Genomic DNA, 23,437 nt, shown 5'->3' with positions numbered 1-23,437 from the left:
CTTGGTGCCGATCGGGCAGGATACGGCCCATGAGGGAAACACATCCTTCAGCCCCCTCCGGCGCCTCGCCACGCCAGGAAGGGTGCAGGGACGCGCCGTGGGCCGTGGTGGCAGGTTGGGACCTCGCAGGCGGTGGCAGGAGGTGGCTTACATTGGCTCGCTCCCCTCGGCGCTGCTGGGGCCCAGCCCGGCTCTTATCACGGAGAAGCCTGCGACCAGGGCCAAGATAAGCCGAACACACAGTCCAAAGGCTGAGCCCGCTCTGCCGGCCACGAGGCACCCTGGGAGGCTCTGGATTGTGCCCTGGAGGGGCGCAGAGCTGGGAAACGTCTTTGAGAAATGAGGGTGACAACGCAAACCGCTGCCTTGCCCTTTCTTGCTGGCTCTGGACCAGGCAGAGCAGGTGAGGGCTGATCCTGCCCTGTTCTTAGCAGCGTAACAGTCCCTGAGCTCGGCTGAAACGTGGGGGCCTCAAAGCCACGTGGGCCAGGGGTTGGGACGGGCTCTGTCCCCAAAACACACAGCTGGGGAGAGGACACCGTCTCTGGGTGTGGATGGGTGCCAGCCCCTGGTCCGCCTGGGCGGTCCCACCTGGCTGCCACGGGAGGGACAGAGGGAGCCTTGGGATGTCCCAGGATTTACCACCCCGAGGGCTGGGTCAGGCTAAGCTGGGAAAGCCCTGCAGCACCCAGGGCCCTGCTGCTCAGCCCGGCAGAGGAGCCTGGAGTACCCCAGCCCCTTGGCGGGGGAAGAAGGGGCTGCTGCACCCCCAGGAGCTGTTTGCCTGCAGGGCCCTGCCCCAGCACCTGGAAATCCGGGCTGGCTGCAGGGGAGGTGCTTGGAGATCACCTGGTGCTTTTTGCACCACAAAGCCATGGGCTGCTCCTTTATCTTGTTCTCCCTCCCCTATTATCAATAGTTTTTCTGGTCCAACTGGATTTCCCTGCTGCCACATCCCCAACAAAGGGAGAAGGTCCACACAGCGGAGGTGAGGAGGGTGAACCCCCCGACCCCTGTGCACCCACGGCCTGCCCCAACCTCTCTGCGACCAGGGAACATAAATAGCAACCGGTAAGTCATCGGCACAGGGGTTTTTGTGCTGACCTGGAGCAGGCACATGCTGCTTCTACACTCCCCTGGCACTTGTCAGCCGTGGCTGCTCAAGAGCGATGCATCCGGAGGGAGCACCCACTCCATGCTGGGAAGCTGGGTGCTGGTGTCCAGCTCTGGCCGCTCTGGGCCTCAGCTTCTTGTCTAGGAAGAAGAGAGACAGGAGTGACAATCTGGATGTGCCACCACAGCGCAAGGCTGCCTTGTGTGGCACACGCAGGTGGCTCCCTCTGGCACTTCGGTTGGGTTTGGTCTTGGTTGTCAGCGCCAGCAGGCACCCCAAGCCCCAGGAGACGGCGCAGAGCCCATCTCGTCCCCGCTCCTCGTCAGCCCAGCCCTGAAAGGCTCCAGAGGGCAGGGCAGGGCTGACGAGGAGCGGGGACGAGATGGGCTCTGCACCACCCGCTCATCCCCGCGCTGCATCCCCGTCCCCCAGACCAGCAAGTCCTCATCCTCTCCCTTCTGCTTCAGCCCCAGCCAAGGAGCTACGTACCTGCAAACACGCAGCAGGACATGGTCCCTGCTTCTGCTAGACAGGCAAGTCACACCACAAAAAAGGGAAGAGTTAGAAACCAAACAAAAGATTCGAAGCCCTGCCAGGAAGGTGACACCACAGGAGCTCCTGGGTGACAAGAGGGTTTGTTTCCTGCAACCTGGCAGGGAATATTTAGAGGGTGTTTACTCCTGGGGAACCCCAAGAAGAGTTGGATGTGGCTGTAATAATCGCTCATGGTACTCACCACAGCTTCCCAAAAAAGCAGGGCTGACACAACAGCAGCTTCCGGACACGCTGAAGCAAGTTGTGTATTTCTTCCCCAAATCAGACCTCTCTGTTCAAATCCAGCAGACCCTGGAGCTCCTGGCTGGCCGTGAGGAAAGACGCCGCTGGTCGCTGGCACTGGGTATCGTGCCTGGGCACGAGGAGGAGTCACTGCATTTGAGGCATCTCTGAGGATGTCAGACCTGATCCTGCCCTCGGTCCCCCGGCTTGTGCTGCCTTCAGGGCCATGCCACGCTGGGCAAGCCGAGGCTGCACCTTTGCATACACTTTGCAGCTGCACGAGCGGCACTTGCAGGTACCAAACCTCTTCTATGCATGTCCCTACGTACCCCAAAATAGCTCCTAGGCCATAAATCCTATGGGCAGGTGGGGGTTATAAAGGGGGACTAACAGTCTGATGCAGCGTGGGCAGCTGCAGGGCTGTGCACGGCCCTCAGACGCGCCTTGTGCCAAACCTGGACGTGCCAGACACGGCATGATGCTGAAAAAAAGCTGCCATCTGATGGCGCTGGGACAATCCTGCTGGCCTGCCAGCCACGAGGACCTGGCTGGGGACATGTGGGTGGCCCTGCACCGTGGCGCTGGCTCCGTTCAGCCGGGGCTACCCCGGCACAGCCCAGCATTGCTGCTTTCGCCCTGGGACACACCCCCCCCCCCAGCTCGGGGATTCACCCAAGCCCTGGATCCTGGCTCTCACCAAGGGTGCTCCCAGGTTTTGCCACCCTGGTTTGTGGCAGGCGAGAAGCCGGCCGGGAAATGTTGCCTCCAAACCCCCTTGGACTCCTGTGGTGGCTCCGGACCTGATGCCGCAAGGTCAGGTGGCTCCGGCGAGTGCTCCCTGGGATGTGTCCCCGCGTGCGCCGCAGCGCGGCCAGCCCCCAGTGGGACAGGGTGCCTTGGTGCAGGGGGGACAGGAGCAAAGCGAGGAGGTGAAGAGGACAGCCAGGTCAGAGCTGCTTGTCTGGGACCAGAGAGGATGTGGTTTTGAGCTTGCTGAGAAACGCCAAACCACTGCAAAAGCCCTTCTCCATCCAAGGTTATCCCTAATAACATTAAATTGGGCCATTGAGAGGAAAGCCTGGAGGGAACACGCTCTGCTGGTGGGGAAAGCCTCCTGGGAAGTTTCCTTCCCTTGACTCTGGGAAGCGTCAGCCACAGAGAGGAGCTGAGCGCTGGGGGAAAGCACAGGCTGGGGGCTGCCAGCCCATTCCCAAAGCCTCCTTGCCCATCACGATCCCGGCGGGACTCAGCCCCATCCCTCTTCCCAGAGGAGAGAGAAACAAAAGAGGAGGAGGGGGAAGGGTCTACGAGAAACTTCTTCCAACTTCTTGGGAAGAGAAAAGCCCTATTCAGGCAGGAAGAATACCCATGCGGAGCTGGTCACTAAGCAACCCGCAGCAATTCGGTACGGCCCGATGCACGGGCAAGGAACAAAGCTGCCTCGCTGCCCACCAAGAGCCCAGCTGAGTGAGTGTCGGGCAGGCAGAGCCTACAGGGCCTGGGGACAGCGGACACCAGCCAGGCACAGCCACCACGAGGGGCTGAGACACCCAGCGGGGTCCAGCGCTCCTGGGTGCTGTGGGAGTTTGTCCCTGGTTGGCTCCGGAGGGTGACCAGCCTCCACTGGGCTCCCCCCTCCACGGGGAGGCTGTTTACTGTTCACAAAGGATTTCGGGTCTGCTCCAAAGCCTGTGGCTCCCCATGGGTCTGGTGTTCCCGGGGGGGGGGGGGGTACATACACCACCCCCAACAGAGGCACAGTGCATTTTGGATAACTGCCTGCTCCCACAGACACTGTGGGGCTTATATGGGCAGAGCAGCCAAATGCAGGCTCGACCCCCTCCCAGATAAGCCAAATTCTTCATTTTGATTATTAATGTGCGGGGTTGTCCTTTGCAAACAAGCTTAGTGAGACATGAGAAACTGCTTGGCCTCTCCACAGCACCAGGAAGAAAGGGACAAAGGAAATCAGGCCTGACAAACCCTGCTGACAATCCACACTGAAATGCCTCCCGCAGAGCCCGGGGGGTCCCTGGAGACGCTGCTGTCCCCCCCCCAACAGAAATGCTGCACAAAGGAAAACCGCTCCCAGCCAGAGCAGGTCCACTGGGACCAGTCAGTGTGCAGCTGGGCCCCAATCCAGAGCCCGACGATGAGCCCGTGGAGATGCGCTGGACCTGCCCAGACACTAGAAGCGGCTTTTTTTTGCCTACATGGTGTCCCTGGGAAAACATCCAGCCCTTCACGCATTTGTCTCCAGCATCTGATCTACTTAGAGAGCCGTTGCTGGGACAAGGACAAACTCACCAGGTGTTTACCCGCTTCCTCAGGGAGGCGCTGGGCCAGCTCTGATCCCCATCCTGCAACAGCAAGGTGAGCAAGTGGGGGACGCTCAGGTACGTGCACACAAGCTGCAGAGCACCCGCAGATGGAGGTTTTCTCATGAACACTCAGTCCTGCCTTTTCCTGGCTTCATCATCCAGTAGCTCAGCCTTCAAGCAACTGCTTTGGACACACACTGAATAACCACAACCCACAGGGCCGCAATGAAAAAAAATCAGCTTGGCCAAAGCAGTGCCAATTTATTTTGCTCGCAAAACCCCTTTCAGAAGGCAAATACGCCGCAGGCTGGCTGGCTGGCTGCAACCAGGCTCCCCTCAGCACGATGGGGGACAGGCACTCCAGCCAGCAGCACGGACGGATGGCATCCGTCCCCGGACTTGGAGAGCTCTTACCTCCCCCAGCAAGAGGGCAAACACAGCACTCCTGGCGCAGCGGGGAGCCAAGCATGCCAAAGCCCAGCTAAGCAAGGACTTGGCACACCAGGACCTCAACACAACATTCACCTGTCCTGCAGCCAGGGCAGCCCCAGAGCAAGAGGCACCAAGTCCGGCATGCCTGCTGCGCCATGGAGAGCATTGACCTGCCCTTGAGCTGATGGTGGCGGTGCTCCTTCAGAGGTGTCGTGACAAGGCCACGCTGGGAAGCAGAAGTGAGACTCATCCTGTCTCAAATTAGTCACCTGGAAGTATCCAGCCCATCCTTTTTATCTGCAGGGAGCAGAGTGAGAGCAGCACCTCCAGGAATTAAGTGAACCTGAGACAGGATCTGTGCGTCCACCTCCATCCACTGGCTGCCGAGGGAGCTTGCTTAGACAATACACCCAAGACGGGCATCACCAATGGAGAGGATCCACCCAGAACAGAAGTAAGCCCAACCGGAGAAGCATCTCCTTGCAAAGAGGGGAAAGCCTGGCTGAAGATGCAGGATGCTGGACCATATGCTACCCTGGATTCTTCTCTTCCCAACATCAGTGCCCGCGATCGTGAGCAAGTCTCGCAGCACAGCCAGATGGGACTCCTTTGTTGGTGTGCTGCACTTTCTTGCTCTTCTTCTAGTCTGTAGTACTTGCACGTTTGTAGAAATGTTGTGAGAGAACGGAGGTGCTGAAGGAGGGAAATATCTTTGTGGGGATGAGATGTGCCTGGAAGTCCAGAGCTAACCTCGGCTCTGGTGGTCCTCTTCTGTTCCCAGTGAGGTGTTACTGAGATTTCCCAGGCAATGGCCCCTGCCACACAATCAGGATCTCTGGTAAAGCTTCATGATATTCTCGTCGTGAAGCTTTTTCCACACCTGCTTCTCCAGGTTGAAGTCATGGTTAGTGTAGAAAACCAGACGTTTCCAGTTTTTGTCATAGTAGTGATCCGAGTACTTCTCATGACCCTCCGTGATGTAGCCGTAGGCGCTCACCTGGGAAGACAGAGGATTCGCTGGGGAGAGGTACCAAGGACAGAGGGAGCCAAGTGAAATACAGGACACAGTTCCCAAATGGGGAGGGAGCACAGGACAGGGATGCCAGTCAGGGCTCCTCTGGGTGACCCTGCATGGGGTCCAGAAGGACCAGACTATGAACACTGGCTCCAGAGAGCCTGCTGTCCTCTTGTTGCCTCCCTGGGAGGCAGGATGGCTCTCAGGCCACAGCGGCTTCACAACCTCTATGTGAACTATTTTGGGGCTGTTTCTCTTGCCTTCAGTCAGCTCCTTCACAGCTGACAAGAACCCATATACCCTCAAGGCAGATGGTGGGCAGGGCTGGAGCCACCCCTGCTCAGCCCTGTTACCCTGTCCCCCCTTCCAGACAGTGCTGTACGCAAGAATCATCGTCCCCTTACCCGGTCACAGAGATGGAGGGCAGTCAGCAGCAGGAAGGCCCCCGTTGTGGGTCTGTACAGCCGCCAGTAGCGCTTCTGCAGACTTTTAGATTTTAAAAACCTGCAGCAGGAGAGAAGAAAGCACACAGCAGTGGCTGGGTATGGTGGTTCAGGCTGGTGGCACACCTTGTCCCCCCTGTGGACTGCGTGGCATCTTCCCTCCTCGCAGCAGTTTGTGACATTTCAGACAAGCCCTGAGCATGCCCACATGTGTGGGTACCGCTGTGCGCTCAGCACAGCACAAGGCCAGCCCAGAACGCTCCATCACCTGCACTGCAACCTAAGCCCAGCGCCGCCCCAGCTGTATGGAAGGGGTAGGTCTTGAGGCAGTGGGGTAGAAAGGGGGTGGATTAAAGGATCTAGTACGTTAAAGCCCACTCTTAAATCTGTGCTTTGCCTTGCAGTGCAGAAATAGCTTTGAAGCTCCCTGCTCCCCATCCACGTTCAGGAGTGAAATGAGACACAGGAAAGGGTGCGAGGAGGGTCACAAAACCTGCTAGGAGCTGTAGTTTTCTGCCAGCAGTTGTTAGGACGATAGGAGTCCACATTCAAGCTCTCTTGGCCTTGGAAAAGACCCAAGTCAAAGGGGAGACGGCAGAACGAGCAGGGAGGTGCAAGCCATCTGGCACTGCATTTGCCTTCTCTCAGAGAAGCCATAACTCAGCTCTCAAGGAGACCGAAGGGTAAGCGCAGCCAAAGCAGGGCACAACAGCAGCTCTTCCTCCCACATCTCCTGGCCACGTGGCTCACAACCAGCAGATCTTAGAGTGACAGCGTCCAGCATGCTCGTGAAAAGGATCAGAGAGGCAAAGAGCAGCATCCAGGCCAGGCAAATGGGAATCTGAAGAAGTGCCTGTTATCATGTTTGGGGGCACAACCAACCTCTCGAGTCAAGAAGGGATCTCGGGAGAGAAGGGCTGTTACAGAGCCTTCCTCCAAGGTGCTGAGCAATGGGGAACGTGAAAGGTCGGTCCTGAATCCGATTAAGTATTCTGGCACTTCAGCAACATTCTTCCCACGTCTCAAGTTGCCATTTGCCCAGGACCTCTTTCAGACGCAGAAAGCCAAACTGCCTAACTGCTGTTGCTTCCCCAGCTCACAGATGCTGGACATCTACTTGCCACTAATATCCCCCTGGTGGGGCTAAACTGCAGTTACAAGGGAGTGAGCTGGGAGGATAGAGCCCAGAGACAGAGAGAGATGGTGCTGGCCAGAAAAAATAAGCCCGTTAGAGCACATAACCCCCAGCTCACCTGTTTTTCATGTATCTGAGGAAATCGGGGTGAACCACCAAGTATCTGTCCATTGTGAAATCCTTATCAAACCTCTCCCGGGGCCTCTGCCTAAGGACAGGAATGGGGAGACTCAGGACAAGCTCCTATATTTCATCACAGCCCTGATGCGCTCGGTGATAAGAACCACAAAGCTTTCTCCAAGCTCTGGCCACCCATCATTGAAATCAGCTGCTTCTGGGAAGGTGGTGTATCGGTTGCAGCAGCGCTCAGAGCTGTGGAGGAAATAAGGTATTTCTCCAGACAAAATCTGCCAGGGGAGGGAGGCTTTAACGTGGCTTTACCCTGGTCTGCACCCCAGCAGGGCTGAGCACTGTGGAGAGGAAAAGGGCACAACAGAATGCTCCACACTGAAGGGTATAGAGATAGGGCCAGTTTGTTTTACCCGTAGATGTTCAAGAATCCATCCCTGATGTTCTTGTTCAGCAGAAGAGCCTTCAGCCACTCGTAGTCTCTAGCTCCCTCTAGGAAGTGAATGTATCTGACATCCTAAGAAAACAAGTGAGCGTTAATGAACAGCACAGGAGAGACACATCCTTTAAAAACAAAAAAGCAAGCGGGCACCTAGGCCCACCGAGTTTCTCAGACACACATCTTCGGTCTGCAGCCTTTAATTATCCCACAGAAGCGGAAAGGAGAAAACATCTGATGTGCAGACACTTCTACATGCCAAAAGGCTGGGGCTGGACTGATGCAACTTGCCACTGCAAATACACTGAGCCAAGCCAATGCAGGTTTCCTCACTACGGGTGACGCTAAAGCGTTAGCTCAGCCCCTTTGCTCCTCATGCATGGCAAGATCAGAACGGAAGGCCACAGACTAAGAGCGTCCCATCAAAGCTGTGCATGCATGCAGCATGGGCCTGACTTACTTTTCCCTGTGGGATGTGGCTGAACCCTCTGTATCTCAAGATCTGGAGAGAGGACACCAGGGAGTAGGCTGTGAATCCATAAAAGGAGGTTTTTGTTCCCACATCTTTTTCGTAACCTTTGATCACAGCCCCACTCACCCTAGCCAAGGAAATCAAACAGAGGAGCAGGGTTAGCAGGTGACCATTGAAAACCCTCACATCCACATTTACAACAGGAAAAGACAGCGTTAGTCTGGAGGAAGAGTAGGATTAGGCCCATTTTGAGCTACACCTCTTGCCCTGCAGGAGAGCCCCTCCTTTGTAGAAAGCTCTTCATGGTTCATCTGTGAACCCAGGCTCTTCCGGGGTGTTCAGGAACTTTCCAATTCCTTTTTGGGTTTTCATCACCTCCTGCCATCAGTCTCATTTTGGCACTTGGGAGTCAGTGCAATACTAGAAGAGGTGAAGTTATCCAGCCATAATTATCTGCTAGCCGGAATAAGCTAGCTGTGTATCTTCTGAGAAGGAAGCCTGCCTTACCGGAAGACGTAGTCATGGGAGTCAATCTCCTGGCCCATCCCAGAGTTATTCAGTATTCCTCCGTTCCCCACAACGGCACAGCTGATGCATGTCGGCACGCTGCTGTTGCTGTTGGCCAGGAGCAGCTGCTGGTGGGGATTTGGGGGCAGCAGGGACATGACCTCCTCCACCACTGTGAAGCAAACATGGTGGAGAGTCAGCTTCAAGAGCCTTTGGGCTGGAGGCAGTGAAAACAGTTACCTCCATGAGATCCATCTAGCCTGATGCCTTTGACAGGGAGATGCTGCAAACCTCCAGCAACTCAGCATAAGCTTGCTGTTGGGAGTGTGATGGTCCCATCCTGACATGCCCTGAGGGACTCACGTGAATAATTCAGCTCCATGAAGCCATACGGAGGTGCAAAATGCTCCAGGCGGTCCCACTCACTGCCACTGAAGTATCGCTTGTCTGTGAAGAGCGTGATGTTGGGCAGGAAAAGATGTCGCAGCCAGTCAGACTTGGCAGCTTTGGCCTTCACTGATTCAGAGCAGGTCTTGAAAAACAGAAAGAAAACAATAAGGACTGATTAGCAGGGAGCTGAGAAACCTGACTGAGCGCCAGCACTTGCGTGCCTGCGTGTGACAGTATCGGAAAGAAGCACAGAAACTCCAGTGGTACATCATCCCTTCCCCTCAGTGTCCCCATCACATGAGGCACAATTTCAGCACTACAGCAATAACTAGCTGGTGAAAAGACACCTACAGGGAAGCCACGGTGACTCCAGAGCCAATTTGGGCTCTAATTTCTTAGACATCACCTCCAAATACCTACCACAATACCTACTGAAAAGACAAAATAGGAGACCAAGTGGACCCCCATGCCCAGCTCAAATCCCCAGCAATGACCAGACTGCATTGCAAAAGCCTTGCTGTGTGCTCCACAGCTGAGCTGGGCTCTCTGCTGTGGGTGAGGGTGACAATCTGGTCACAGACTGAGGAGACAGCCCTCATTCTGCCTGTCACAACAGGAGTGCAATGAGAAGAACATTGTGGAAGGTTTCATGCTGGCTTCATTTCACTTGCAGCACATTTCACGTCCAGAGACAGGGACATTCCCTTCCTGCTCAAGCTGTCCTTTGTACTGTCCAAGGCTTGGTACTTCTTGTGCCTCCACAGCTAGACTGGATCAATACCAGAGGAACTAGGGAAAAGTCTGATCACGTAGGAAATGAAGGAGGTGGGAGTGCTTCTCGTCACTCTCTCTCTCTGCAGAACCAGAGATCAGGTTTGGGAGCGAGACCCAACATGTGATGTCTGGATACACATCTTCACTAAAGACCCTTCTGCACGCGTTTTCTCCTCTTATCCCTACTGAGGAAGGGTTTCCCCCACTGTCTCAGCTGTTCTGCACACTCAGATGCTCTGCAGCCTCAGTTCAGTGGAGGGTGCTCTCGGCTTCCTGCTGTGAACTGTTGCCTCCTATTTCTCTGCCAGCTCCTGCTCTGCCCTTCTGAGATGGCTGCATGTGCTCCGGAGCTCACAGAGGAGAAAACGGGAGAACCTGGCAGCCAACGAGCAGGCTCCTGGTGACCTAACCCCACTGTGTACACAGGTGACAACGCTGGGCAGGAGAGGTGAGGTACTGTTTCATGTGGCGTACGTACTCTTAGCCATGTAATTTGCCCACTCCCATTTGTACTCCGGGTGCCTCAAGACCACAGGGAGCCCAGGAAGAAGGATGCACATCCTGCAGCACGGACTGGGTCACCTGCCAGGCCCTTCTGCTGTGACTCAGTAAACCTGGGCCAGTGCACGAGCTCAAGCGTTTAACCGCCAAACAAATTCCTCACTTAATAGTCACAGATCTTGGGATAACAGAGGTACCCTTAGGGCTAGCTGCTCCTCTCAAGCAGCTCAACGCCACAACGAAGAGCACACCCCATCAGCAAAAGAATGGCTCACGCTACCAAAAGGGGCAACAGGGAACAACATCAAAATACCACAAGGGAGAGAGAACTCAAAAATAATGTTATGAAGTATTAGCTCTTCAGCTTAAATAATAAGTTTTAAACAGAATGAAATGCTCCAAGACAACCATTTAGCATTAGGATGCAGGAGTTACAGCATAATGCTGTGCATTTGGTACACTGATAGCGTTACTTAGCAGGAGTAACTAGATTTGCTGAAGCCTTAGGCCGCACGCTGTGAGCTTTCACCGAGATAATAGAACCACAGACTGGTTTGGGTCAGAAGGGACCTTAAAGACCATCCAGTTCCACCCCCCTGCCATGGGCAGGGACACCTCCCACCAGACCAGGTTGCTCCCAGCCCCATCCAGCCTGGCCTTGAGCACTGCCAGGGAGGGGGCAGCCACGGCTGCTCTGGGCAACCTGGGCCAGTGTCTCACCGCCCTCACAGTAAAGAATTTCTTAATAGCTAATCTCAATCTACCCTCCTTCGGTTTGAACTTCAGTTACCCCTCATCCTATCACTACACCCCCGATCAAGAGTCCCTCCCCATCTGGTGGACTTCTACCTAGTTAAGCAAAAGAGGGCCCCCAGGGTCAGCACAAACCAGAAGATAAGGAGGCTACCACCGGCAGCAGAGGCTGCAACCTGAGGAGATAAGAACAGTTAATGGCCTGCCTGGAGACAGAGAAGGAATCCAATACGGTGTTAGGGGATCCCAGACCAAAAATCACCATTGGACCAAAAGGCACATGAAGAGTGCGTGAGGGGTGGGTGTCTAGATCGTAAGGGTACAACTGCCCAGGGGTTTCTTGGTGCTGGGTCCTTCTCTGGAGGCACGCAGCTCAAGCTGGGTTGTTTTTTTTTTCTGCTGTACCATCTGAATAAATTATTTTTATAAGATTCAATGCTTAAGACTCCGCTACAGGAAACCTAGGGCTGAACCTGAGGAAAAGAGAAGCACTCGAGAATGAGAATGTGTGTGCGAAAGGAGTGGAAAGGGGCAACCATCAGTTCACTGGAGTCACCTATTGCAAAGGGACTCTGGTCCCAGCAGGAAAGCCTCAGATGGTCTGTGTGCGACTCCTGGGATGGTGTATATGTGCTCAAGTGGCTACTCCCTTCACAAATAAAACATCAGAACAGTAAAACTCATCCTAGGATTTTTTTTTTTTTATCGGCCCAGTTCATCCACCTCTGCTTTCTTCATGTCTCCCAGGGCATCCTGGGGTTGGGGAATGGGATTAAATTTTTCAAGAGTAGCCCCTGCTCCACTGGGAGAGGTCTGAGCAGAACGACACGGTACCTGCAGCCCTGGCAGTTCCCTGAAACAACATCTACATTCGCCCTAATGCCACGAAAATGACACATGGCAATGGTGGAAGGTTGCAGCACTGAGACCTTAAATGGGCAAATGACTCATCTAAGACCACCGAGCTAGAACAGGTGCTCCGACCTCTGCTACACCCTGCCTCCTCCCTGAGCACAAGCAGTGTGTAAAGGCCACTTACACCCATGTATAAAAGACCTTCCTCACTCTAGAAAGGGTTGCCTGCCTGTCCAAGCCTTCCAGCAACAGGGGTGCCAGGGAAAACTGCTCTGGGTAAGCTTTACAAAGAATTACGAGTGTAACATGGTGGGCAGAGACAATATTGTGCACCACAACCTGCCCCATCTGCTTGCTGAGAACTTTGCTATAGTTTACGACTTTCCTAAAGGCCCTGTTCCTGGACCCGAGTAATTATGAGACACTCAGATTTCATTTTAAATTAGTTCCAAACCCTCATACCTACAAAGGAAAGGTCAAAAAATATGGTCAGAACAAGAGTTCCGTGCAAAACAGAAAAGAAAAAGACAGACTTTCAATTCCATGGCTGTTAAGACAACCTGATGGTGGGCACCAGACTTACTGGTTTGGAAGATCACATCAGTAACATGACCTACACAGGCAGAGGTGACCACGAGAACTAACCTACAGAACAGCATCTGTAAGAAAACTTAGAAGCTGTAGCTCTGTGAGTGCTACTGCCTTGACAAATACACCTGTATCATCTCAGATCCTCATCTTCACCTCTACCAAAATACTTTATCTGTGCTGACAAGGCCTACAGCAGTTCCTGCTTAACAAAGAGGAACAAAGCAAGGCTTGTTGAATGCCAGATCTGTTATGAATGATTCGCTCTGTTGTGATGAAGGTTCAATGCATAGCAAGAAAATCCTAGACAGGAACCCAACACGCTGGGACCATCTGAGTCGTGGAGCTCTGAATGGGTAACGAATCTGTCTGCTCACTACAGATGTCTGTACACAGGGTGGAAAAGGTGAACTGGCGACACCTGGGAAAGACTCTCCCCTTGTTGATAATAAACCACAAGAATAGTAAAAAAATTACTTTTTAACCATCATTTCTCCAATGAGGCACATACACACATATCTGAATTTCCGCCAACATTGACAGAAAACCTTAAAAACAGGAATGGTCCCCACCCTCCTGTCTCCAAAGCAGGCAGATACATGCTTGTCAATCCTCATTTAACCCTTTTTCTTTGACCTTATTTTGACTTTAATACAAGCAACGAACAAAGCCTCCATTCCTGTGAACCGTGACCTTCCTCACCACCGCTGCCAGCATCACTCTTCGCAGTCCAGCACAGCACAAGCGTCACAGCTGCCCCGCTGCTGCCAAAGCTTTGGACTTGGTTTGGTACGTGTGTGCTTGAGTGAACAGGCACACGGAGGCATCCCTATTCCCTCACCATGACCCTGCTTCTTTGCTTTAGCTGGGCTGCGTAAAACAAACATCAAGGCAAACCTGGGGATTGTAAACCTGAGTCTTCGTAGGAATGCAGATGTTCGGTTCCCCAAGAGATCAGGTGAGAAAGGGGACACCTGTATGTAGACTGCCATTTAGAGCCAGACACCTAATGCCTGCCCGTAGGCATCACAAGACTGGGTGTGACCCAACTGACCTTAGGGTGCCAAGTCACAGGGAACATACACACTGCACTACGTGTCTAAGTCCCCTATGCAATATACCCAAGAGTGGGACCGTCTTGTAGCACATCTAGAAGGACAGATATTTTCCCCAGCTTATGATGCACCTGAGCTCCAGAAAGGGCTGCTCAGTCTGACTTTCAAAGGAACCCCTGGAAATGTGTGCAATTGCAGCCCAGTTCCCACACTGGAGCACAGCGGAGGACTGGCTAGGCTGAGCCGTACATACAGGTCTCCCTCTCTGGGTCCCAGCAGCATCTGCATATACCAGTGAGTTGACCTACCAGCTCAGAGATCATCCTCAACTGCAAAGGGCACACGTGCCCAGGGGACAGCAGACAAGGAGGTCAACAGGGAGGCATCATTCTTGGCGAATACACGTGGCCATCACACCTACCGATGGTGGAGATGAGTTGTCCAGCAGGTACTTGTCCTCAAAATCCCACCGTGGCTCAGACTTGAAGTCAGCAGCCCTCAGTTTCTTCTTTTCGGTCACTGCAGCAGCCTGAGGAACAGGTCTTACAGTTGGCTTTGTTTGGTCTTTGGATATGTTGTTTTCCTGAGCTCCCTTCACCCCAGGGAATGGTTTCACTGTTGCCTTCTCCTTCTCCTCCACAGCGGGAAGTGGTTTCACTATTGTCTTTTCCTTGGCTTCTTCCATCCCTGGGGATGGTCTCACTGTTGTTTTCGTCTTGTTTTCCTGCACCCTAGGGCCTGTTTTCACTGTTGTCTTCTTCATTCTCTCCAACCCAGGAGGTGGTTTCACAGTCATGTTCTCCTTTGCTTCCTCCACCCTGGCAACTGGTTTCATCATTTTCTTCTGCTTGTCCTTTCCTTCCCATCTTGGTGTCCTCTCAACCGTATCTTGTTCAAGCCTCGTGATGTCTCTCCCCAAAGTCACCTTTAAAAAGCCCCTTGAGTCCCCATTATCAGAGTAGTTTAAACCCTGATGATCCTGGGTGTCCTCTTGTAGCATACGTGGGGCATGCTGGAAAACGCCCAGTTGCCTGAATGCAATCAAAGGAAAAGCAGACACGTCACACACACTTTCCACTTAACGCTGAACACCTTCCAGCCCATTTCTAGTGCTCTTGACTCTGAGCCCCTCTCTGCTTCAGACCAACCACTGCATATGACCACCACACTCCGAGGACTTGCCTTGGCAACTGCCACTGAGTTTTTGCAGGATGCTGTATGAATTCAATTTCATTTTCAACTTCACCATCGAAGTGTTATTCAACTTCCCACATCATTCTGGCCAGAATACCGCTTATCTCCCCACTAAGCAAATCCCAGAGGCTACACACTTCTCTTCAGCACTTGGCTCATGAAACATCCACACTGGCAGTAAGGGCAAACCAGCACAGAACAGCTTTGCCCTGCCCTGGGCAGGACCCCTGGCAATGTCCCCAGAGCACTGCAGGACTGTTTTGGAGATCCTGAGTTCAGGGCATGGCACACAGCATGAAGGCAGCCATCTGGCTCTCTTCTTTGCCAGCAGAGCCAAGGGCTTCAGCAACAGAGCATGAAGATCTTCCAGAATTCAGTAAGGGAAGTCTAATAAGAAGTGAAACTCACTCCTTTACCATACAGCACTTCTTGAGCGTTCGGGGCCAACAAGGCATTTTTTTCTCTGCTCCCTCCCCTTAGCCAGCTAATGCAGTGGCATCACACAGCACTCGCCAGGTACTCATGCCTTAAGACAGGCACTTTGAGGCTATTAAAATACATTCTGAAGCTTAAAAATGTAAAATCTTTGCATTTTCAGCAACCGCCTCTAACACTGCAGCTCCCCTGTTGCCTGAATCAGAGGCACAGGCAGGTACAAGGATATCATAGGAGGGTACAGCTGCCAACAGCAGAAGAGCCACCTGAAACAAGACTGGGCTGAAATCCAGCAAAAAAAATCAAGGCAGAAGTGGTGGGGGTTTCTCCCAAACATTCATGCTTATCTGCACGTTGGCTGAGGGTGGAACAGGAAAAAGGAAGGTGAAAAATTGCTGCAGCTGAGCTTTTATGTACAGCAAAGCTTTTCAGGAGAAATCAGCGTAGTTGTGTCAGTCTGATTTCACACTCACCTTCAGCCTATGCATGATGCATTTGTTTCAGAGAGCTGTGGATTGCTTCCAAGGTGACGAATGGGGGGAAAAAAGCACCTCTGCAAATAGCAGGCTGTAGATAACAGCTCAATTGTTGCTTAAGCTTCAAGGTGGCATGACATTCATTAAAGTGACTGGGAAATTATCAATTAAGGAAGCTTTTAAAAATCATTTTGTATCAGATAAATACAACACCTTTTCCAAGAACCTTTCCAACACCTTTTCCAAGAAAAAGAGGTTGTGGCAAATGGCCTATCAGCTCTTTCTCTGCCTCCTCTCATAATCATTCACCAGTTTCAACCAAGTATGCAGCAAGTATTGCTTTCTGTCATAGTGCTTCACCTATAAACTTGTGTTACTGTTTACTGACTAATAAGAGGAAAGATTTTACATATACACTCTAAGTAAAGAGGAATTTGGTAAGGTTGCTCAGGCAGTTCTTAAATCCATGGATGAATTTCTGTTGTATTTTTAAGATGACGTTCAAAATTTTGAAATTAAAGGGCAGAGAGCAAATGAAACAGGACAGTATGGCAAACCAGACTTTCCACATGTGCAGCCTCGCGGGGCACAGATTCCATCTCAGCTTTATACTTTAACTTCAAATACTGTGCCAAACACACACAGACCAAAATGTAAAACCGAGGGCCCTCCACATCCAAAACCTGGCTCCCTACAGTCAGAGCCACATGGCCAGGCACTTGTGCCTACACAGCACCCTGCTCTCCTGACCAGCATTTTAAATCCAGACAAATGGTCAGAGCAGCTCATCAAATTTCAGGCTCTAAAGTCCAGCTGGCAAACAACTGCAGAAACTCAATGACATTTACTGTCATTTTCCTCTCCATTTACAAAGCCCTAGGACAAATAGAGGATAAAGCCATGAAAATGCTGCTTTGTGTATTTTATGTTACATACAAAGGTACAGAAATCGAACTGACACACAGATAACCACACACAGCTCATGCCTAATTGCAAAGGTATGGACATTTCCATTATCTGAAACTATGGCAAAACGAAGTGGCTTCAAGCCGTTGGGCACGGAGAGTTCTTGTCCCAGCTCTGCCACTGATGGGCTCTGTGATCAAGGACAACTCACTTCACTTCTCTACACCTTCTCCTTCTCTCCTTCCCTCCACCTCCCTTGTGCAGGTTCCCACCTCTCCAACTTGAGAGCCATCCTCAAGGTGCAGTCTCAAGTTGCTGGAGCTGAGCTAAACTCATGCCACCTCCAGAAGAGATGTAGGTGTTCCCAGCCCCACCCCTCCTGCCTGCCCCTAGGGCATCAGCCCTGAGGGGTCTACCTGAAAACTAACCCCACCAAGACAAGCCAGACAAGCTCACTTGGGAGAGCTGGGACCACATTAGGCCTGATGGGGAGGCTGGGGAGCGGTGCTTCCTAGACACAGCACAGGGCACCAACGCATAAGGGAGCCACGCTTGTAGCAGGAAAGGCTCAGATATCTGCTGTGCTCATGCAAGGAACAGCGGTTCCTGCCAAAGATGCTGGAGACATTTTACTGCAGTCTACACTGCAATTCCCTCCACACCCATTCTTGTAGAATTGACTTGACCATTTACATAAAAAAAAATATAGGTATTGATCATGTCTCCATGCATGGTCTGCCGGTATGCGGCGTATTTGTACTAGGAATCACATGCCGAACTTAGGATAAATGTGAAGGTATCCCACCAAATTCAACGTCCAGCAATGCAATCTGGACCAGGGCTGGACGAGGTCCTTCTGGGAGCCACCAGGAAAAGCAAATACTATGTAGTGCCGAAGTATGAAAACAGGCAGCATTAGTGAAGCAAAAGCTGCTTTTCTTAAACAGCTACACAAGGAAACACAGGGAACTAGAGATCCAGCAGAAGCAAGTTTTTGACTGTGGATCTTCCAACACCATGCTCTGATGGTGCACAGCGTGGTCTGCTAAAGCAAAGCAGTCATCTAACTCAGATCAAAAGTGCAAGTATCAGAGTAAAAAGACACGGAGACAGAGAGAAAGTAAGTGAGTACAAGCACTATATTCAGGCAGCGCGTATCACAAGAAAGCTGGTCTCTTACCTCAAAATCCACGTCTTTGACAAGCCAAAAAGGGAGTTGAAATAAGCAGTGAAGATGCCAAGGTGTATTAAAAGAATGAGCCAAATGAGGGCTCTGGGAATTTTAGGAACCCTTCTCCTGAAAAACCCCATGGTGAGATGCCTGAGAGTGACAAAGGCTCTGCTGCTGCTGCCCAGAGCTGCTCACTAGGCACTGCTTTCCTACGGTGTGTTGAATGAGTGGGCTGGTCTTCTCTCTGGATTTCCCTACAAGAACGTGCACACCCGCTTTGCACTGTTCCTGTCTATCACCCTAAGCTTATTGCAACACAGAGTGGAGAAAGAAACACGTCTTACTGCAAACAATGGAAGTTTCCTATGTTTTCCTTAATGAGGTTAGTCCAGTGTAAGAAGGAAACTTTTACCTCTAATCTGGTGGAACCATCACGGGGAACATTTGTCTGAATTATGGAAGTAGCCGTAGTTACAGCCAAAGAAATTAGCTTTCAGACCACCACCTGCCCAAGGGCTCAGGGAAGATTCTAGGCAGAACCATAAACAAATCTTTATTTTCTTCTTCATGCAGTAATTGCTTATAGCTCCAATCCAGAAGCAATCCCCACCCCTAAAAGCTGATGGCTAGACACACATCCATTTCCCCTTGTGATTGCTTTGAAATAAGTCAAAGCAAGACTCCTTGCAAATCCACCATGGAACAGAGGAGTTTGTGTTTCAAGGCAGATTAGTGCTTGGGTGAAGCATTAGAGGACAGGGCTCAGACAGACCCCCTCCTTCTCTAACAAAGCTGACCTGCCTTTAGGGCAACAGGAAAAACTTCAGTCCAGCATTTCACTTGTCTGAAAGGTGCCGGCTCCATCGCAATCTAACACCACGACTGCTGACAAACTCGTTACACAGGCCTGTCTGCAGCTCGGGTTCCCAAGCTGAACCGAGAGCGGTCACTTCAGCTCCGAGCTGCTTGTACAGATAGCAGCAACACACACTTTCCAGCTGCTCCCCTTTTTGAGCTCTCAGGCAAGCTGCTTCCAGTACCAACATTAAGACTAGTCTTTTACTTTTGGCTTTTGAACATTTCAGAGGGATCACTGAGTGGCCAGGAAATGACAGCTATGTCAGTTCACCACTAAAACAGGATCTGGATGGATTTGAGTCCGTGGCTAGTTGTAGAATTTAAAAGAACTAGATGAGCCTGAAGACCCGAACAGTACAGCCTCTTGAAATTCAGTTGATTTCAAGGGAGCATCTAATATTTTATCCCACATAACACCAAAAATAAATTTCAAGTTTCTCATACCTGCGAATCATGACATCATGGACAGACAGACAACTGCCTTCTACAGGACTGCCCTCAGTGGGAGCCTGGTCATTTGGGGTTTGCACAGAACAACCAGGCTTTGCTCATCAACAGTGTCAGTTAAAACAAAGCTTCGCGAATGCCACGTGCACAGGAAAGGCTCCAAAGGTAACCGCAACCCCAGGGGTTTGCACTACACTTGATCTGAGCTGTGAGCATATTCAGATCCAGGCTATGTTGCTTCTCATTGATAGGCAGCACCTGACAATCTCTCTCTCCCCTCCCAAGCTCCACAGTAGGTATTTCACTGTCTCCTCTTCAGGAAAATCAGCAGTCTGCCTGGCAATCAACTGTTGGCAGTCTAGAATACATCTCCCCACCAGCAGAGATGAACACCACAGCCAGAGAAACGCTTACCTGTCCACAGATGTAGTTTTACATGTTACAGCAAAGGGTGATTTTAGCTCATGGTGAGCTAGCTGTTAAATACCAACCCTGACAGTTCAAAGGGAGATGGCCATATTGCTTCTTGTGACACAGGCTGCTTTTGCACAGCTCTTATGAAAAATTAAATTCAGCTATAAAGAAGCTTTCGTTGACAATAGCACAAATCTCAGAAGCTAGCACTCACACCGTTACTGAATACACAGAGAACTGAAGATGTTTGCTTTACTGTCCTGGGTTACAGTGTAAAATGTGCCAAAAGAAAAAAAAGTATTCTATTACCATCTTCAGGAGCTGTTGAGACCAGGTGGGGCGGTGCTCCCTGCCTCCCCCCTCTGGACTGTCTCCTGTTAATGGCCCATCAAGGAACTGCCTCACCACTCCCCATCCCATTGTGAGATGCTCCGCCCGGGGGTAAGGAGCCGAGCAGTCCATGCCAAATAAAAACGGAGATCTCCAACACCCTAGCAGCCTTCTTCCACTGGATTCCCAGAGGAGCTTTTCCCCTCACTGGAGTTCCAGAGGACAAGAGCTACCTACCTACCACTGGACCTTCGGAGGAAGACCAGACCCTTTTACAAGATCGCTGCTTCCACAGCACTACACCCATCGCTTCAGGAGGACTGCAGCCAGCATCTTATCGGACTGCTACTGCCCCCCTAACAGGGTGTCAGGTTGTAGTTCTGACTCTGGCAGTGTAAACCAGGGGGTTGGCTTTTTTCCTGCCTTGTGTTATATATATATATATATATATATTAGTAAAGAACTGTTATTCCTATTCCCCATATCTTTGCCTGAAGGCCCGTTAATTTCAAAATTTATTATAATTTGGAGGGAAGGGGGTTGCACTTTCCATTTCAAGGGAGGCTCCTGCCTTCCTCCCCAGACACCTGTCTTTCAAACCAAGACATTTACGCTACAGGAAAGCCAGTCAACAGGTTTCACACCTACCTTGCACCCCTTCACGCCTCAGAGCAAAAAGCTGCAAGGATTCCCTGTACAAGGCTCAGCAGTAGCTGCATTTCTTTATTGACCATACTTCCTGACAAGTTACTCTCTCTGGATTTAAGTGCAAGACATTGGTTATCAGAGGACCTAGGAGAGAAAAATCAAACAATAACACACGTTTGAAAAGCTCTTGAAGAAACATGAGGAAGGTTGTTACGCCAGGGTACAACCCTGCCTACAGCAAAACATTTCACTATTGTTCAAACTGGGATCAAAGAAGATCTGTTGATCAATTACAGGCCATGAGAAAGGGATCAGCCAAGTTATTGCCATATTCCTGGGCAACCCTCACTAGCTCCAGGCAATTCTGGAGAGCTGGGCTACAGGTCTGGGTGTGCAGCAGCCAAGTAGCAACTCTGTGCCCGCAAGATATCCCACCCAACAGGATATTCTTACAGGGACCTGAAGCACTGATATGCAGCATACATAGCAACAGCTTCATTTTAGCCTTCCTCTTTCAAGCCCTGTGCACCTTCAGGCATACTTCTTTGAAGAAGCTCCTTGAGTGCAACTACAAGGGGTTTTTTGTTAATAAGGTCCCAAAGTGAAATTCTGGAGGCAGCAAACATTTTCCTTCAACCTCCTCCATGTAACATGACTGTGAAACCAAGAGCTACAAGTGATAGTAAGATTCCTACAACCAGAAAAACACAGCTTGGTTTGCTTTTAAGGAACTGGGCTGGCATTTGTGGAGAACATGTCTGTAGTACTCTATGTTCAGGAAAGACTGTGCATGGAGGAATATCCAAATCTCTGGCAAGCTCATTAGCCAAAATCAGGCTTGCTATGCAAAACACACAGCTTTTCACTTTCTTGGTGTAAGAAAAGAAAACCTGAAAAAAAACCCAAAACTATCAAAGTACTGGCTTTCACTTCCTTGGAGTACTACTTCATCACCCTCAACCCTGACTGCTGAAATCAGCCTCAGAGCTCAGGCAGCAGGCTGGTTAGCTCCAAGGTGAGGTCAGATTGGGAAATGAGGATATATTGTAACTCATCCGTGTGAAAACTGAAGCCAAGAGCAGAGCTGCTCCCTTATAAAGCTCTAAATGAAGTATGATTCTCGGGATACACAGGGCTCCCAGCCCACAGACAGGAAGACAGTAAGTAAAGACTGCACCTAACACAGGGGTTGGCAACCTCTCAGGGGCCACAGCCCAGATACCAGCTTCCTTTTCCAAAGGGGAGGTTTCCCTGGCAGTCCTACCAGCAATCCCAGGAGATGCTGCTTCTCTCACGGTGTACAGACTCCGAGCCTGGTACTGCTGCTCCATGTTCAAGCGTGTATCCAGCCACCAACACCAATGCCCATACCAGAAGTTCTTCTATTCTTTAGTGCTGTGAAGACAAGACCTTTTTTTAAATTTTTTAAGCAAACTCCAGCTAGGACCATCAAGTCAAGGTGGTTATCTGTTAGCCCTTTTCCATCTCCAACAGTCCTTTTAATTCCACATCCACTTTACATCCTTAGTTACATCCTGGACAGGTACAAGGCAGATTTACCTTTCTGTTTTGTTGTTGTTTTTTTTTTTCATAAACAAACTTCATCTCCATTAGATCTTAAGCTCTGCATGTTGTCGGTGTCGGCTAAAGTCTGAACTACACCAACAATTTACCTGCGTGCAGCTCTCCAGAGGGCTGTGTATCAGACCTTGTTTACTTGCCTCTGCCCTTTGTGCTTTCCACCTTCCCATGGCTCTGGGCTAGTGAACAGGACTTGTCATTCAGTGATGTCCACAACACATCAAAACCAGTACTTAACTGTGGAAGCCTGAGGAATAAGGAGCTGCTAAAGAAGCTGGGGAGGTCTTTGGACGTGTTAAGAGTATTATTTAATGATATAAGAACTGAGCGGTTGGACTCGATGATCTTAGAGGTCTTTTCCAACCTAATGACTCCATGATGCTATGAGTGAGTTATGACTGGCAGAGAAAAAGAATGACATAGCCTGCAGCACGCGACTGCTCAGTGGTCATGCCTGCGGGTTAGCAAAGGCTACGCTAGCAAAGGCTTGGCTCGGAAACGTCAGGCTCTTGTTCTCCCCTCCCAGTTCAGCAGTCATCTTCAGAAGCACATGCCTACAGGCTGTGAATCCAAGGAGGGAAAAAATTACAAGAGCAAACTGCACAGCTATTTGTCTTGCTCTGACCAAACAAAACTGATAGCCCAAAAAACTCCCAAGCTTGCCTTAATTCCACACTCACCGGCCGTTTTCCAGCAAGTCCCTTCTGCACCAAACCTCTTCTCAAAACCACTGAACAACCAACCAGAGACAATAGCATTTACGGAGGCAAAGCCCCCACCTCTTCTACTGCTGCACTTGCAAGGACACCCACAGTTTTGTCACAGAGCAAAGCCTCAGAGAACTGCACCAGGAGGTGGGGAACAGGTTCATGAGCCAACTGGTCTGTGTTCTCCATGGGCCGAAATGCCAAGGAGAGAAAGAGACTGTGGCTTTCACCACCATGCTAGCAAGCGCCTCCTCAGTGTCCACACAGCACAGTTGCAGAGAATGCAAAATTCATTGGTTTTTTATTAGTGCTGTTTTGTCTGCTTGGTACCCAGCCCCACCCAGCTAATGCCCCAGTAAAGAAACTGCCTTGAATCTATGTTGTGACAGCGGATACGGGTCTAAACTGGAATATTTCCCCCTCTCCCACACAATAACGGGACCACAGGCAGGCTCCTCCAGCCAGCTTCCACGCACCAGGGAAAGTCCTCGCCTGAAGCAATGGGAGATGGGGTGTAAGTGCTCTGAATTTGGCCGTATTACAGCCTCTGGTCACTGGAACTTCTGGTCA

General features: G+C 51.1%; 1 protein-coding gene across 1 annotated transcript; it reads right to left on the bottom strand.

Annotated features, from left to right (window-relative positions):
• Nucleotides 1-5,470: 5,470 nt before the first annotated feature.
• ST6GALNAC1 (ST6 N-acetylgalactosaminide alpha-2,6-sialyltransferase 1) lies at nt 5,471-18,022 on the bottom strand. The gene is given in 9 exon segments (XM_086473767.1): nt 5,471-5,641; nt 6,064-6,163; nt 7,356-7,441; nt 7,767-7,883; nt 8,266-8,404; nt 8,785-8,956; nt 9,148-9,316; nt 14,122-14,731; nt 17,892-18,022. Coding segments are annotated over 9 exon segments (1,695 nt in total).
• Nucleotides 18,023-23,437: the final 5,415 nt, after the last annotated feature.

This window comes from Leptosomus discolor, chromosome 15 (genome assembly GCF_034619465.1).
Source record: "Leptosomus discolor isolate bLepDis1 chromosome 15, bLepDis1.hap2, whole genome shotgun sequence".
In the NCBI taxonomy this organism is placed as follows: Eukaryota; Metazoa; Chordata; class Aves; order Leptosomiformes; family Leptosomidae; genus Leptosomus; species Leptosomus discolor.
Note: the sequence above shows the minus strand (reverse complement) of the source record. Positions and strands in the feature narration are given on the sequence as shown.